The sequence below is a fragment of the Corticium candelabrum genome, chromosome 21, assembly GCF_963422355.1.
Source record: "Corticium candelabrum chromosome 21, ooCorCand1.1, whole genome shotgun sequence".
NCBI lineage: Eukaryota > Metazoa > Porifera > Homoscleromorpha > Homosclerophorida > Plakinidae > Corticium > Corticium candelabrum.
Genome location: NC_085105.1, coordinates 4,153,193 through 4,166,450, shown reverse-complemented (window position 1 = coordinate 4,166,450; position 13,258 = coordinate 4,153,193). Strand labels below are relative to the sequence as shown.

Sequence of the window (13,258 nt, the reverse complement as noted above, 5' to 3'; positions counted from 1 at the left end):
TTTATTTTTTATTTCTTTTGGTATAGGAACCTGTTGATTGGTTGGAAGATGACCTTGTGGTTATCGCTTCTACCAGTAAGGATGGGAATGAGACAGAGACTGGTAGAATTAGTGTTGTGGAGAATGGTGGGTACAGAATTGTGTTGCGCAATCCTGTCAAGTCCACACATTATGGAATCAGAGATGTGTTGGAAGATGGCCAGTTTATTGACATAAGGTACTCTCAGTTGTGTTTATTTTCAGTCATAATTAGATCTGTACACAAACATATACAGGTGGGGGGCCTGGCATGCATCTGATTATGCATCAGGCAGAAATCATACTTCAACCCTAACCATACTCCATAACCCTAACCCTAACTCTAACCCTAAGTTAAGACCGCGAAAAGTAATTGACACACGCACAGAATTGCCTGTGAACATCAAAATTCCAGTGTTTCCATGCTCCACTAAGAATCCGGCTTCTCGAGGCTACAGCGTAGAAAAAGCAAAGTAATGTACCCCAGATGTTGAAGAGACTACAGTAATGATTGGCATTGTGCTTGAGCCTTCCCTTGCTTCTATCACTTTAACATCTATGGTATTTAGTACTTGAATATATTTCCACAAAAAAGTGTTCTCAGAGTCTGTATTAGTATCTTACATTAACTTACGTATCCTTAACTGCTGCTACAGTTGTCATGGCTCTATAATCTTTTAGTTAAGTAAGAAATTATTGCGTAGTTAAGTGACTGATTGAGAGGCACCATTTATGGCAAAAGTGTCCTTAGGACATATACATCAACACAGACTTTCAGCTGTATTGAGCTGTCTTGCAAAGCACCCCCATTATGGTGCTGGGGCCGCGCCTGCATATGCCATATGCAGTATGGCTCAATGTTTGAGAACATTGGATTCAGACTTTTTTTGTTAGATACATAAGCATTAGGGCGCGTTTCTACTAGCGCTTAATTAAACCAGTTTAGCAAGTGGCTTAAGCTCAACTGGTTTAAGGGTTGACTTATTTCCACCTTCACTAAAACAATTATATTCTGAACCTAAACAGCTTTCTTAGACTTAGTTTTTAGAAGCTTAGCACAGTGGTTTAGGTTTAACTATCTCGTGACAGTAGCATGCTTGCTTCAAATGGCTTCTTGACAACATCGTTTGATGATATTGATTATTTTGCTGGTATCGGATTGCCTTGAAATATGTAAGGGCCCCCCCCCCCCCGGTTGTTAACTAAAGGAGAGAAATCGGCAGCTACAGAGAGAGAAAGAGAAGACAGTGTCCTTGGTCATCATCATGCAAATTCCTAGTAGTAGAAGCTGAATCGTGTGACAACCAACAGTTGTTCTGACTTAGTGACAGAGCAGCCCAATAGTATACTTCGAAACAAGCCTACAACGGTGTTCCTAAAAGTTTTGTCTTGAACATCCCAGATGTGTAAGTTCCTATGTGGAAACAGCTGCTTTCTTGAACCGGTTTAGTATATAAACATGTTTAAGCTAAACTACTTTTAAGGTGCAGCTAGAACTGACTTACTTTATAAATGCGTTTAATTAAGCTAACTAGTGCAGCTAGTGGAAACGCAGCCTTAGTAAACTAATTATGTGCAGGTGTCTTTAAAGTTGAGTAGATTGAAGTGTTTTATTTCCAAACATTTGATGCTAATATTTGAGAGATTTGAGCTACTAGCACCTTTGCTGTTACTTAATGATGTCTGCGTGTAGACTGCTATCAAATGAAAAAGAGTGTTGCTAATATTAGGGCAACAGTTTGGTCTCTTCTTGGTGTGTATTCATATCTCAACAATAAGATTGATAGTTTGGTATATGTTAATTAACATCGGCTAGCTGACTGCTCCAGGTGCTGAGACTATTGAAGGTGTAAGCTTATCACTTGTGGACTGGTTGTCCTTGGCCATGTTTGTACTCATGCATTATCTCTTTAGCACCGTTTACACAATGTTATGTGACCTGTACCCAACCCTGGCCGAACCCGGGACAATCTGTTTACACGACAATTATTTGGGCCCAGTTGGGGCCCCTGCCCACGGGCACGGCTCACTGTTGAATGCCGGATCAGGCCACGATTATGATATATCTTCGCCCATCATTGACTAGCGCACGCATGCAGTTAATCATGGCGGAGGATTGTGAACTCTTCTCACATGCTTTTCAGGTAATTTTATCTCCCCATATCCCAATGAGTGCCGTCACCTCTTTGTCAGTCCATACTATGCTTCTGTGTACCGCCATTGTTTACAGACCATGTGATTGACTCGCATTTCAGACCTGCTCATCTTGCTGAGATGCAATGGTGGCTATGGACGTCTGAACGCAAAAAAGAGCCAGGACCGGGTGGAGCTCGGGACACAATTTAGTGGACCTCATGTAACACAGCTTTTGTAGATGTAGGAAGTGTTATGCTTGTTACATTCAAGACTTGAATAACATCCGGAGGGTTTGTGCTTTTTATGTAGCTATTAATCTGATTAGAATAGTAGTAGGGATTTGCTGTTGGTGTTAATGAACATAACATGCCATGCTCACTGTGGTGCATTGGTTTACTTGATAACTTAATTAATTAAGTGTTAACTTTCAAGACAAGAAGTATGGTTTTGTAGGGCAGAGGTTGGCTTACTGTCTCACAATGTCATTGTACAAGGCTCACAGTATGCTGGTGACAGCCTTGATGATCTTGGTGCTGACCAGTATGGGTCTCAGATAATGGTACACCGTGCTGGAGAAGATCCAACTCCTGTTCAGTTTGTGCCATTTTTCACATCAGCACAAACTGCAAGTGGTGATATTTTATTTTTTGTTTAGTATGGAACATGTTGAAGTTCGGCATGCTGGGCAAGCGTTTCGTTTGGGGCGTTATGCTGTTCACTTCCATTTGAGCGATAAAATGAATGGATCATATGTACGTCATTGTTCTATTCATCACTCACACAATCGAGCCATTACTGCACATGGAGTTCATGAAATGCTATTTGAAGGAGTGGTGGCTTATGACATCATGGGACATACATTCTTTGTTGTATGTTAAGTTCTCATTAGTTGATATATGTACCGTGCGTAATACAGGGTCACTGGTTCTGCAGGAGGATGGCATAGAGACTGGGAATCAGTACATCAGAAATCTTGGTCTTGTGACTCGAGGATCTTCAAGTCTTCTCAACACAGATCAGTTGCCTGCAACATTTTGGATCACAAATCCAAACAATACGTTTATTGGGAATGCAGCTGCTGGATCCAGAGCTTATGGTTTCTGGTATAAGTAGAAGCTGTTACATTTATTTTTTAATTGTGCTGACTGTTTTTCTGTTATAACTCTGAAGGTATGATTTGGATCCATTCCCAGTTGGACCATCTTTTACTACAAGTGTGTGTCCTAACAAAACACCATTTGGAGAGTTTCGTGACAATGTGGCACACACTAATGCTGAGTTTGGTCTTCGTATTTGGGAGACATACACGCCAAAGGTATAGAGTCCTGTCAAATTGTATCTATATTAAACAGTCAATAGACTGATGTGGCTGCGTAGGAAAATGGTTGTACAGGTGATGATGTGCCAGCTAACCTCTACAACTTTGTTTCGTATTCAAATGGAATTCATGGTTTGGAACTGTCAGTTGTTGGTCACGTCAGGCTGATTGGTTTTAAAGTGGCTGACAACCGAGACGATGGCATTGCAATTCAAGAAGGTCATGGCCAATGGGGAGGACCAATGGTGAAGGTATGCTTATGACTATGACACTTGCTCTTTTAGCTTGCTGTGCAACCGTTCCTAACAGGATACTCTCATTATTTCTCATACCATTGCAAATCAGGGAAGTCCGCAGAAAGGTGGAATTCGTACACCTAACCGTCGTCTTTTTACATTTTCTAATATTACATTTGCTCGGTTTGATGATCCATCACTGTCCTGCTTGCGAGCTTGCTCTCATTGCAAGAAGTTTCAAGGAGGCTTTCAGTATTGGTTTGAAAAAATCAACTACTTGGGGAACTCAAGTTTGCATCGAGCTGCATTTCAATGGGAACATGAGGTATGCATGTGCTTTTGTTTTAAATGGAACTGTAGTTGAATACAGCTGGATGGTGCAGGTTCTGTTTAAAGACTTGGATGGCACGTTGGCTGGTGTTCCTGGTGGCTGGGTGACACCTGCAAATGGGCTTTTACCTCTTGAGTATTGTCGGCAACTTCCTGAGTATAGTCTGAATGCTAAATTTCCTGGATCAGTTTGCACTGCTAATGTTTCATTGTTGCGACTGGCTTGGAACAATGCCGAACCTATTGTAAGTGATAAGTGTGAGAACCAAAAAATTGGTTTGCTTGTTTAATTGAATATCGGCTTGGTGTAACCTTTTGCAACTGCCTTAAACATTTATCTCATCCACCTGCTGGTGTAATAAGGCACACTTTATGTATATGGTCTGGTTTGTTTGTCTGTCTGTCTGTTTCAGTCAGCGCCTCTGGTGATGCGCCTGCCCTGTTTGTCTGAGTCATTGTTTTTCAACTTTTCTATGAATTGGAGCTACAACCCAGTTGCACAACTTTATGCATAGAAGTCGCAAACTGCAAGGAGCATAATAAGAGACAACACTAGTATGGACGGCTTTGTATGTTTGTATTCGATTGTCACTCTGGAGGAATGTAGGCATGCAGCAAATTGCTCAGTCCCAAAGCTAATCACAAACCAGGATTTGAGTCACGTATTGTGACATCGGTCACATGTTGTGACATGACATCAGTCACAATGAAGCTGATTTCCATCAATCCATCAAGGTAACTTGCAATTTTGTGCTGTACAACAAGTTTGTTCTTGTTGTAGAGCTGTTCAGCAACTAAGCAGTGCCCATGTAATCACGATATCTGCTGGAATGAGCAGGTGTGCTCTGCCTTTCAAGATATATCAGATATTGGATCTGGAACTTTGATGACTGGATGCTTGACATGTTGTGGTGAAATAGCAAATTGTAGCAGGAATTTGCATACAAATGCTTGTAGGTTTTAAAATGATGTTGGCAGAATGTTAGGTATTATAGTTCCAATAATTGGAATTGAAGATATGTTAAAAACACATTTGTGTCATTGTTGCTGGTTTCATTTTTCATATTTCTCATTGTTTTACTTTCTGTGTCAATACTGTAGGCAACATTCAAAGGGAGAGATGTTTTGGTTTCGACTGAGAATGGATCAAGTGTGATTCCTTGGCGTCAGAAGAGGTTGACTCATGACGATGGATATATGTTAACTCTATCCAGTCAACAAGTCTACAATGTCACATACGATGTGCCACCTTCTGTTAGTGTTGACAACACTGCATACGAAGCTGGTTTGTACGATGTACCAATTGATGAATCTATTATTATCAAGACATCTTTTGATACTGCACCCAATCACTTTAAAATTGGCTTAAACAGACAGGACATTGGACGAGAAGTCGAATTCTCAGATAATCACACGTAAGTTTTATTCTGTCTTTAAGGTAGTTTAGCTTAGATGTTTAATTAAGCAAGATCAATGGATAGTATGACAATGTAGTTTCCATCCATGCCTATTTACTTTTTAGTTTAGTTTATGTGGAATCCAGCATACAAATTGGACTTTTCTAGGTCATGGCATTTTGACAATGAGACACTTGAGCTGCAGTACATCTTGAGTGCAAAGGAGAAGACAGAATCATTGAATGATCTTCTCTACAGTTTTTCAAAGGAGCCGTGTCCTGTGCGGGGCTGTGCAGCTCCTTCTAATGATAAGGTCGATTACGAATCTAATTGGAGGAATTGGAGTGTCGCAAATGATTGGCCTAAGAAACGCGTGCCAGGTTCAGGAGCCAATGTCACAATTGAGAGTTCGTGGAGAATGTATGTTGATGTGAGTGAAGTGAATGTGGAGAAAATAGAAATTCAAGGTCATCTGGAATTTGACAACAAACGTGATGTAGTTTTCAATGCAACTTGGGTTAGTAAACTGACACTTTTTACATGTCGTGAAGGTATGTTTATTGCATATGTCTATAGATTGTCATTATTGGAAGTAATGGCAAGCTTGTAGTCGGTGAAAAGGGTAAGCCGTTTACTTACAAAGCTACAATTTTTCTAAAGGGCAATAGGAAAGTGCCAAACTTGGTTTATTCAAGAAATGTGATTGTGGGTTCAAAGGCGATTGGAGTATTTGGAGAGGTTAAATCAATGTCGTGTGATAGAAATACTGTGAAATCTGCATTTGTGGTGTATGTTTAGTTACATTTGAATGGTGAGCAACGCGATGTTATGTGGACAGAATTGAGTCAATCGGCTGTTGCTGGAGACAGTCAACTGCACCTTAACACTCTCGTCAACTGGAAGGCTGGAGATGAACTTGTTGTTTCTCCTTCAGGTTACTTGCCATCGGAAGCAGAAGTTGTCACTGTTCGTTCTGTCTCTAACAATGTAGTGACTCTTCAACAATCATTGCAGTTTGATCATGTTGTTGATCACTTTTTATCTGGGAATGAGACAGGCACAGGCAATAATGCATCTCGCTGGTGGCATGCAAATGATGGAGTCCGAATGGCTTCTAAGGTTGGCATACTGACTCAGAATGTGCAAATTATTGGTGAAGAAGACATCTACAATTCAATCTCAGTTGATGAATTTGGTTGTAGGATTTTAGTGGGTTCCTATCAGTACAGACTAGCTGATCATACTGGAAAGGCATTTATTGACAGTGTGCAGTTTAAATATTGTGGTCAAGGCGGTTTCTTTAGTCAGAGAGATCCACGGTATGTTGTTGCATTTAAAAATGCCTTGGATGGTTCTGCAGGATCATATATCAAACACAGCTCTGTCCACACTGCATTCAATACGGCATTTGGAACATTAGCCAGCAATTCAATTGAGTTTAGTGACAATGTGGTATACCATTCTGTTGACTCTATGTTCAAAGTTAGTTCTCTCAATTGTACCGTAAAGGGTAATCTGGCAGTGTTCACAAGAAGCATTCAGCTTGCAAGGCCAAAAGATAAGTTTGCAGTTGACTTTCCAGCAACTTTTAACATTAGAGGAACAGGACATGTTGTGAAGGACAATGTAGCAAGTGGGTCTGAAAGGGTTGGATTCTATTTTCCTGGAGAGCAGTGTATTGATGATGCAGCGCCTAGAAAAGCTGATGTATTTTTCCTATTTGTACACTTTGCTTAATTTCTTAACTTTCTGCTGTTTTACTTTTAGGCTCAATTTTGGGGTAACTCAGCTCAGACTGGATTAATTGGGTTGGTCATTACAGGCTTGCGTGAGTCATGCAGTGCAGCAGGGGGTTTTAAAGCTTCTCGACAATGGGAATATGGTGTTTTTTCCTCTACCGCTAGTCGAATAGCTCTTCGTGAAGTGATGGTAGCTGTTGGTCACACTGGATTGTGTTTGAACATATTTGGACCTGATCCAGTAAAACATCAACTTGACTACAAGTGGATCAAAGTTGAAGACTCTCTATTGGTTGGTTCAACTGCAAAGGAGCCATGTTTTACATCTACTCCTTCACATTGTCCTTCTATTTCTACTGGAGCCCATGATCCAAAGCTTGGAATTATGATGGCATCGTTTGTCAAAAAAAGAAGCAAAATGAATGGATTTGTTCCTTGGCACAAACGTAAGGAAGTTTCTTGTATAGTTGAAATCTCTTATCAATGCATGATATGTTTGTGTGTTTATCAATGCATGATATATTTGTGTGTGAACACACACACACACACACACACACACACACACACACACACACACACACACACACACACACACACACACACACGCACATGCACACGCACACACACAAGCACACGCACACAGACACAGACACACACACACACACACACACACACACACACACACACACACACACACACACACACACACACACACACACACACCACACACACACACACACACACACACACACAAGCACACACACACACACACACACACATGCGTAGTACGTAGGTACGTACCACAGTTTACTAGCTGGAATTACATACACTATAATGGCAGTGTGCATGGGATACGTGCTTTAGAGAGTTTTTGATATGACACATTGACATGACATGCATTGAAATGTTGCTGCATGTTTTGTGCAGATGAGATTTATATGACTTCATTGTTTGTATATGATTTCTATTTATGATCCTTGTCCAGTTTTATTATTTCAAACTCTGAGTTACTTAGGAGTTCACTGGTTGATTGATTTATTGTTTGTGGCATGCAGCAATGAGTTATCCCACAATTGCTGGTCAAGTCAACATAACATCAGTCACGTTTGCTCGATTCAATAATTTTCCGCCTTGCCTGCACGGCAGCTATGTTATTGCCAATAACAAGCTGTCTCCAGATGCCATGCATCCTGTTTACTTTAAGGATACAGGACTTCTTGATGTTGCCGGTGACAGAACAGCGCGGTTGTATCCTCCTAATCCTAAATGGATAGTGCAAGAGGTCAGTTTATGATATTCTTAGGTAGATATGGCTATATGTTATATGGTTTTATGCCAGGATTGTGTTGACATGGACTGTGATGGACCCAAACACTCTATCATTAATGATGTAGATGGAAAACTTGTCCAAACAACTGGAGAGAGAGGGTCAATTATCCCACGGGCAGAAATCAGATTTGATCAATCACGTCTTCCAGAAACAATGCGTTATTCAGGCGAGAGTTCCAAAACCAGACTTGATCCAAACTCTTTAATTGACAAACGTGGTATTGCCAGAGGAGATAATACGTATGTGTATTATGTTTATGTGCGTGACTGTAAACCTGTATCATATGCTTTTTGGTTAGGACTTTTAATAGTGCCATCCCAGGTTGTGTATGGGTGTCCAGTTGGAATGCATACAAATGCTCGGGGTTGGATCATCAAATGCTCGTGATTGAGAGCATGGATAGTGACTCAGAAGTTAGAAGAGTTTCACCAATTGCTTTGCACGGTGGCAATACTGGGAATGGAACATATATGGATCTTATGAATGGACCCATGGATCACGGTGCTGTTGTTTCTGTGTCTCTCATTATTCTATAGTGGCATTGTTGCTACTGTTTAGGCTGGTGCACATACTACACATGTTTAAAAAGACTGTCCACTTTCTTCAGTATTGTGGCAATCGGCACAGATTATCAGTTGTGGTTTACAGGCTCAAATCCTGGTCATCTTCGATTTCATTTACTGAATACTTATGGTGGACCAAGTGATGCACCAGGCCAGGGTGTTCGCTTATCAATATGGTACAAGAACCCACAAAGAAAAGATGTCTACAAGGTCTGTGAGTGAGTGAAAATTATTAAGGAAAGGAAATAATCAGCATTTATGTAGAGTGGCGTTTACTTGGAACCCGAAAATGCAATTTTTCAACCAAATGGCAAATCAAGAAGACCAGATGGAGATAAATATATTCCGCAGATAACCAGGCACCACAGTGGAGCCAACTATTTTGATCGAGCAAGGAAAACTTTGCACCTGGTAATCATGTGTGTGTGTGTGTGTGTGTGTGTGTGTGTGTGTGTGTGTGTGTGTGTGTGTGTGTGTGTGTGTGTGTGTGTGTGAGTCCGTGCACACATGCACCTGTACTTGTTCTCTTCTGCTACAGTAATGTGATTGTGTTCAATTAATAATTAATGTGTTTCAGATCATCAAAGGAAGTGAACCGGTCGAAGTAACAACACCTCCTGTTGCCCAGGTGTCTCTTAGTCTTGCTCTGGATTCTGACAGTGTTTTCAATGCTGACGATTTTGTAAACAAATTGGCATTTTTGCTGGGAATTCCTGATTCCATGATTACTATTGTTGATGTTATTGCTGAGGACAGCTCGCTGTCTGGGCGTCGTCGACGTGGGCTGCTAACTCAAGCACCCATGTCATTGCAGGTGGACATAGAAATTGGTAATCCACCAGCTCCAAATATAAGTCAGCCAGAGATGTCTAGCATTGACGAACAAACTGATGAAGGGGGTGGTGGAGATACAGATCCTGTGACTGTTGACTCGGTATGTGTTAACTAATGTTGCTGTGACAAAGTGGCGTGTAAACACTTGCTGTAATAGCAATCGTTTGAGAATCTCATAAAAATTCAATTTAGTATTCTTACATAGTGATGGAATAACTTTTGTATTAATCATGTAAGTAATAATGGTAATCATTTCTTTTAGCGAACATGCAATTGCATTTGTTATTGAAGTAGACAGTTATTTTCTGTATATCAATTTTTTAGCCTCTTGATGTTTTTGTGTTGTTGCCATGAGTATTAGATAAAGACGTGTGTCTTTGCAGGATAATGTCACAGCATCCACAGTAGCACCACAAGTGGCAACAGATAATGCGAACATAACAGCTGATGTATGATGAGTTGGATTCATGTCTGCCTTGCTAAACAAGATTTAACTACTGTGTGTTAATTTTACAGGGTCAGTCCATTCCGACTGATGACGAGTTGCAGAGTGATTATATACAATCAGCACAGCAATTTCTTAAGGATAGTGCTGCTTATGCAGAGTCTGTAAAGGAAGTCAACATTGTGAACTTACTTGTTGAAGACCTCATTAACAAGGTCTGTTACTATTGGCAACTAAATTAGGGACATTCTGAAATGGCTGATCAATGTGTACTTGACAAATGTGTGTGCTACACGTTTTAGATTCAAACTGGCCAACTTGATATTGAAAATGCAACTGTAAGCAACGTGACAGTTGCACCTGCACTGCCACTGCCTGAGCCTGTTATTCCAGCTGTTCCCCCTGGTCTTGAAAATCTTACCACGAGCTCTGGGGAGAAACTGTTCCCAACTATCGATGTTGAGCCTCCTCCTCCTCTGTTGTTTGATGAGCAGAACAATGGCTCTCAGCTTCAGTTTCAAATTCCTACAGCAGCTTTTGTGTCAAGGGAGCCTCCTGCTATTGTATGGTTGACAAGAAAATATTTTGTAGATGAAGTGTTATTTTTCTGGTTTCTTTTTGTGTTTAGTCAAGTCATCTTGTGTATGTGTCTGTTGTGATAGAAGATGCAAGTGGCAATCCAGTTGAAAATCTTGGCTTGAGTGCTTCTTGGCACTGTAATGCGTCGCTTATTTACAATATTGATGATCTGGATCCGTAAGTGCCATGAACAATCCCTTATAGAGGATATAGTACATTGAAATAAGAATGTGATTTTTGTCACAGTCCCAGACTAGAAGGCATTACATCAGTTACATTTCAGCGAGGTGGATATGCAGAGTTTACTCGGCTTCGTGTTGATAAAGCAGCAAATGGCCTACAGCTAGAATTTCATGTGTCTCCTGGAGGATTTACTGCACGAACACAAACTTTGTTTTCAGTGGTGTCTCCTACCTTGTCATCTACCGCCCACAAATTTGTAGAGTTTGTCATACAAGAGAGCTTTCAACTTGTAATTGATGGACCTGGTGGTGTAGAAGGCTTCCGTCAAGCATTGAGGAATGAACTCTCAAGAGCTCTTGATTTAGATGTAGCACGCATACTAGTGGATATAAAAGAAGGAAGCATCATTTGTAGTGTGGCAATCTTGGAGAAGGCAAGTACTGATCCTGATGATGTGCCGTCTCTTCAGGCAACTGTTTCATATTTGGGGAACCTTATCAAGGCTGGGCAACTGACGGTTAATACATTTATTTTAATACATTTATTTGTTTTGAATTTATGGCAGCTGTTCAGTAATGGTGCATTTATAGATTACTTTTGGTCTTCATGAACTGGCGGTTGATCAGTCATCTTTTATGGTTATCCAAGATCAAGATACAGAAAATAAGGAAGATTCGATCGGTTTTCCTACATGGGCAATCATTGTTATTGCTGTACCTGTTGGATTTACTGTTGTGGCTTTGATCATTTTGTGGGTGAAACTTCGCAATAGTTCAGGGAAATCAAGGTCTCAGAAAAAAGTTCACCCAGACAATCGATGTGCTGATAGTCCAAAACGATCATGCCCAACAGTTATGGTCTGTCTGCTAAACTGGTAGCCATTAGATTGTATATATTATTCTTATTTTTGTTTTGTTAGTCTTCTGCCAGCTGTGCAAATGTTGATTTTGACATGGCTAGAGATAGTTTTGAACTGTCTGAATTTGGATATCACAATACAGTTGCTATTGACTACAGGTAAGCAAATAATGCCTATTGCATTTGTTTTGAGGTGCGTGAAGGCTTTTATTGGTGTGTATGTAGTCTTAAAGAGACTCGCTGGGGAACTGCGCAGTATGATTCAGTTCCTGAGTATGACAGAGGTTTGACTCCTGTTGAAAACACAAATGAACTAGGTTCGAGAAAGATGCCTTAATATCAAGTGAATTTGGGAAGCAAAACACTTATCTGGTGCACACTAAACTGTGCATGTATTTAATTTGGTGGATCATTTAAGAAGTATATGTGCATTTTGTGAAGTATGGCTTTAAATTCAATTCTGATGTGATCTTTTTATCTATGTACGTTTGAAGTTGCTTGTCGATTGCAAACGAATATTATGGAGAGTTATAGTGTTTTAGTATGCATTGATGTGTAATTGGCTATTTTATGTATAATTGTCTAGTTATGTAATACATGTGAAAATACTGGGTATGGGTGGAGTTGCATGCTGACTGACTGCATTGGTCAAACTCGCATATGTATGTATGCACACTGTTCTTACTAAAAATAGTAGGGCTAGCTCGCGCATCTGTGCAAGCCATGATTGGACCCAGGAAAGGGCAGCAACGTACGTTAACTGCTATTCCCCACGGTGTTCTCAAGCTGAAGTCATGGCATACACCGCAGACAGCGAGAAAGTTTGCGTTGATGTACGAATCGATGATTTGGCATTGGGATAATTGCAGTACAATTATTGGGCTAGACAACAATTTCTTCAATAATGTTGTATTGTTTAGTGCAATCTATGAAACCCTACTCAGTAGTCAGCTTGTCTATATGTTGTGGTCAACCAGATCAGTCTGTTTCGTAAGGTCTCTTGTAAGCACCGGAAGCAAACTCTGCCTCAGAGGTGCTTTGACCATCATGGCTGTGCAGACATAACTTTACGCAGGATCCGACTGGATTCAAGGAGCACTGTTTCTGTAAGTACTGCAGATTGTGATGACCTGGAATGATGTGTGCAGCCACCGTACAATACCTGCCCAACACTCCCAACACTATTGGAACAACAAGTGTCACACCTCCACCCGTACTTTGTCACACACTTTGTCAACTTTTCAGCCTGTTTCCTGGCGATGTTGCTATCAACAGGACAGCTGAATCATTAT

General features: G+C 40.6%; 2 protein-coding genes across 2 annotated transcripts in view; both read left to right on the top strand.

Moving 5' to 3' along the window:
* Nucleotides 1-5,345, top strand: part of LOC134196875 (fibrocystin-L-like) — a 22,162-nt gene extending 16,817 nt beyond the window's left edge. Inside the window, exons 25-34 of the mRNA XM_062666095.1 lie at nt 27-217; nt 2,608-2,748; nt 2,810-3,023; nt 3,088-3,257; nt 3,325-3,469; nt 3,532-3,723; nt 3,782-4,033; nt 4,092-4,283; nt 5,140-5,213; nt 5,321-5,345. Of these exons, the coding sequence (XP_062522079.1) occupies nt 27-217; nt 2,608-2,748; nt 2,810-3,023; nt 3,088-3,257; nt 3,325-3,469; nt 3,532-3,723; nt 3,782-4,033; nt 4,092-4,283; nt 5,140-5,213; nt 5,321-5,345 (1,596 nt within the window). The remainder of the gene's footprint in view (nt 1-26; nt 218-2,607; nt 2,749-2,809; nt 3,024-3,087; nt 3,258-3,324; nt 3,470-3,531; nt 3,724-3,781; nt 4,034-4,091; nt 4,284-5,139; nt 5,214-5,320) is intronic.
* Nucleotides 5,346-12,564, top strand: LOC134196874 (fibrocystin-L-like). Its single transcript, XM_062666094.1, has 19 exons — nt 5,346-5,453; nt 5,604-5,952; nt 6,012-6,173; nt 6,234-7,142; nt 7,203-7,620; nt 8,230-8,456; nt 8,514-8,743; nt 8,803-9,005; nt 9,063-9,277; nt 9,332-9,478; nt 9,645-10,001; nt 10,285-10,350; nt 10,418-10,561; nt 10,649-10,909; nt 10,975-11,102; nt 11,172-11,625; nt 11,699-11,965; nt 12,028-12,125; nt 12,192-12,564. Exons 2-19 carry the CDS (start codon nt 5,854-5,856, stop codon nt 12,301-12,303), a joined length of 4,497 nt encoding a protein of 1,498 aa, XP_062522078.1. The 5' UTR covers nt 5,346-5,453; nt 5,604-5,853; the 3' UTR covers nt 12,304-12,564.
* Nucleotides 12,565-13,258: the final 694 nt, after the last annotated feature.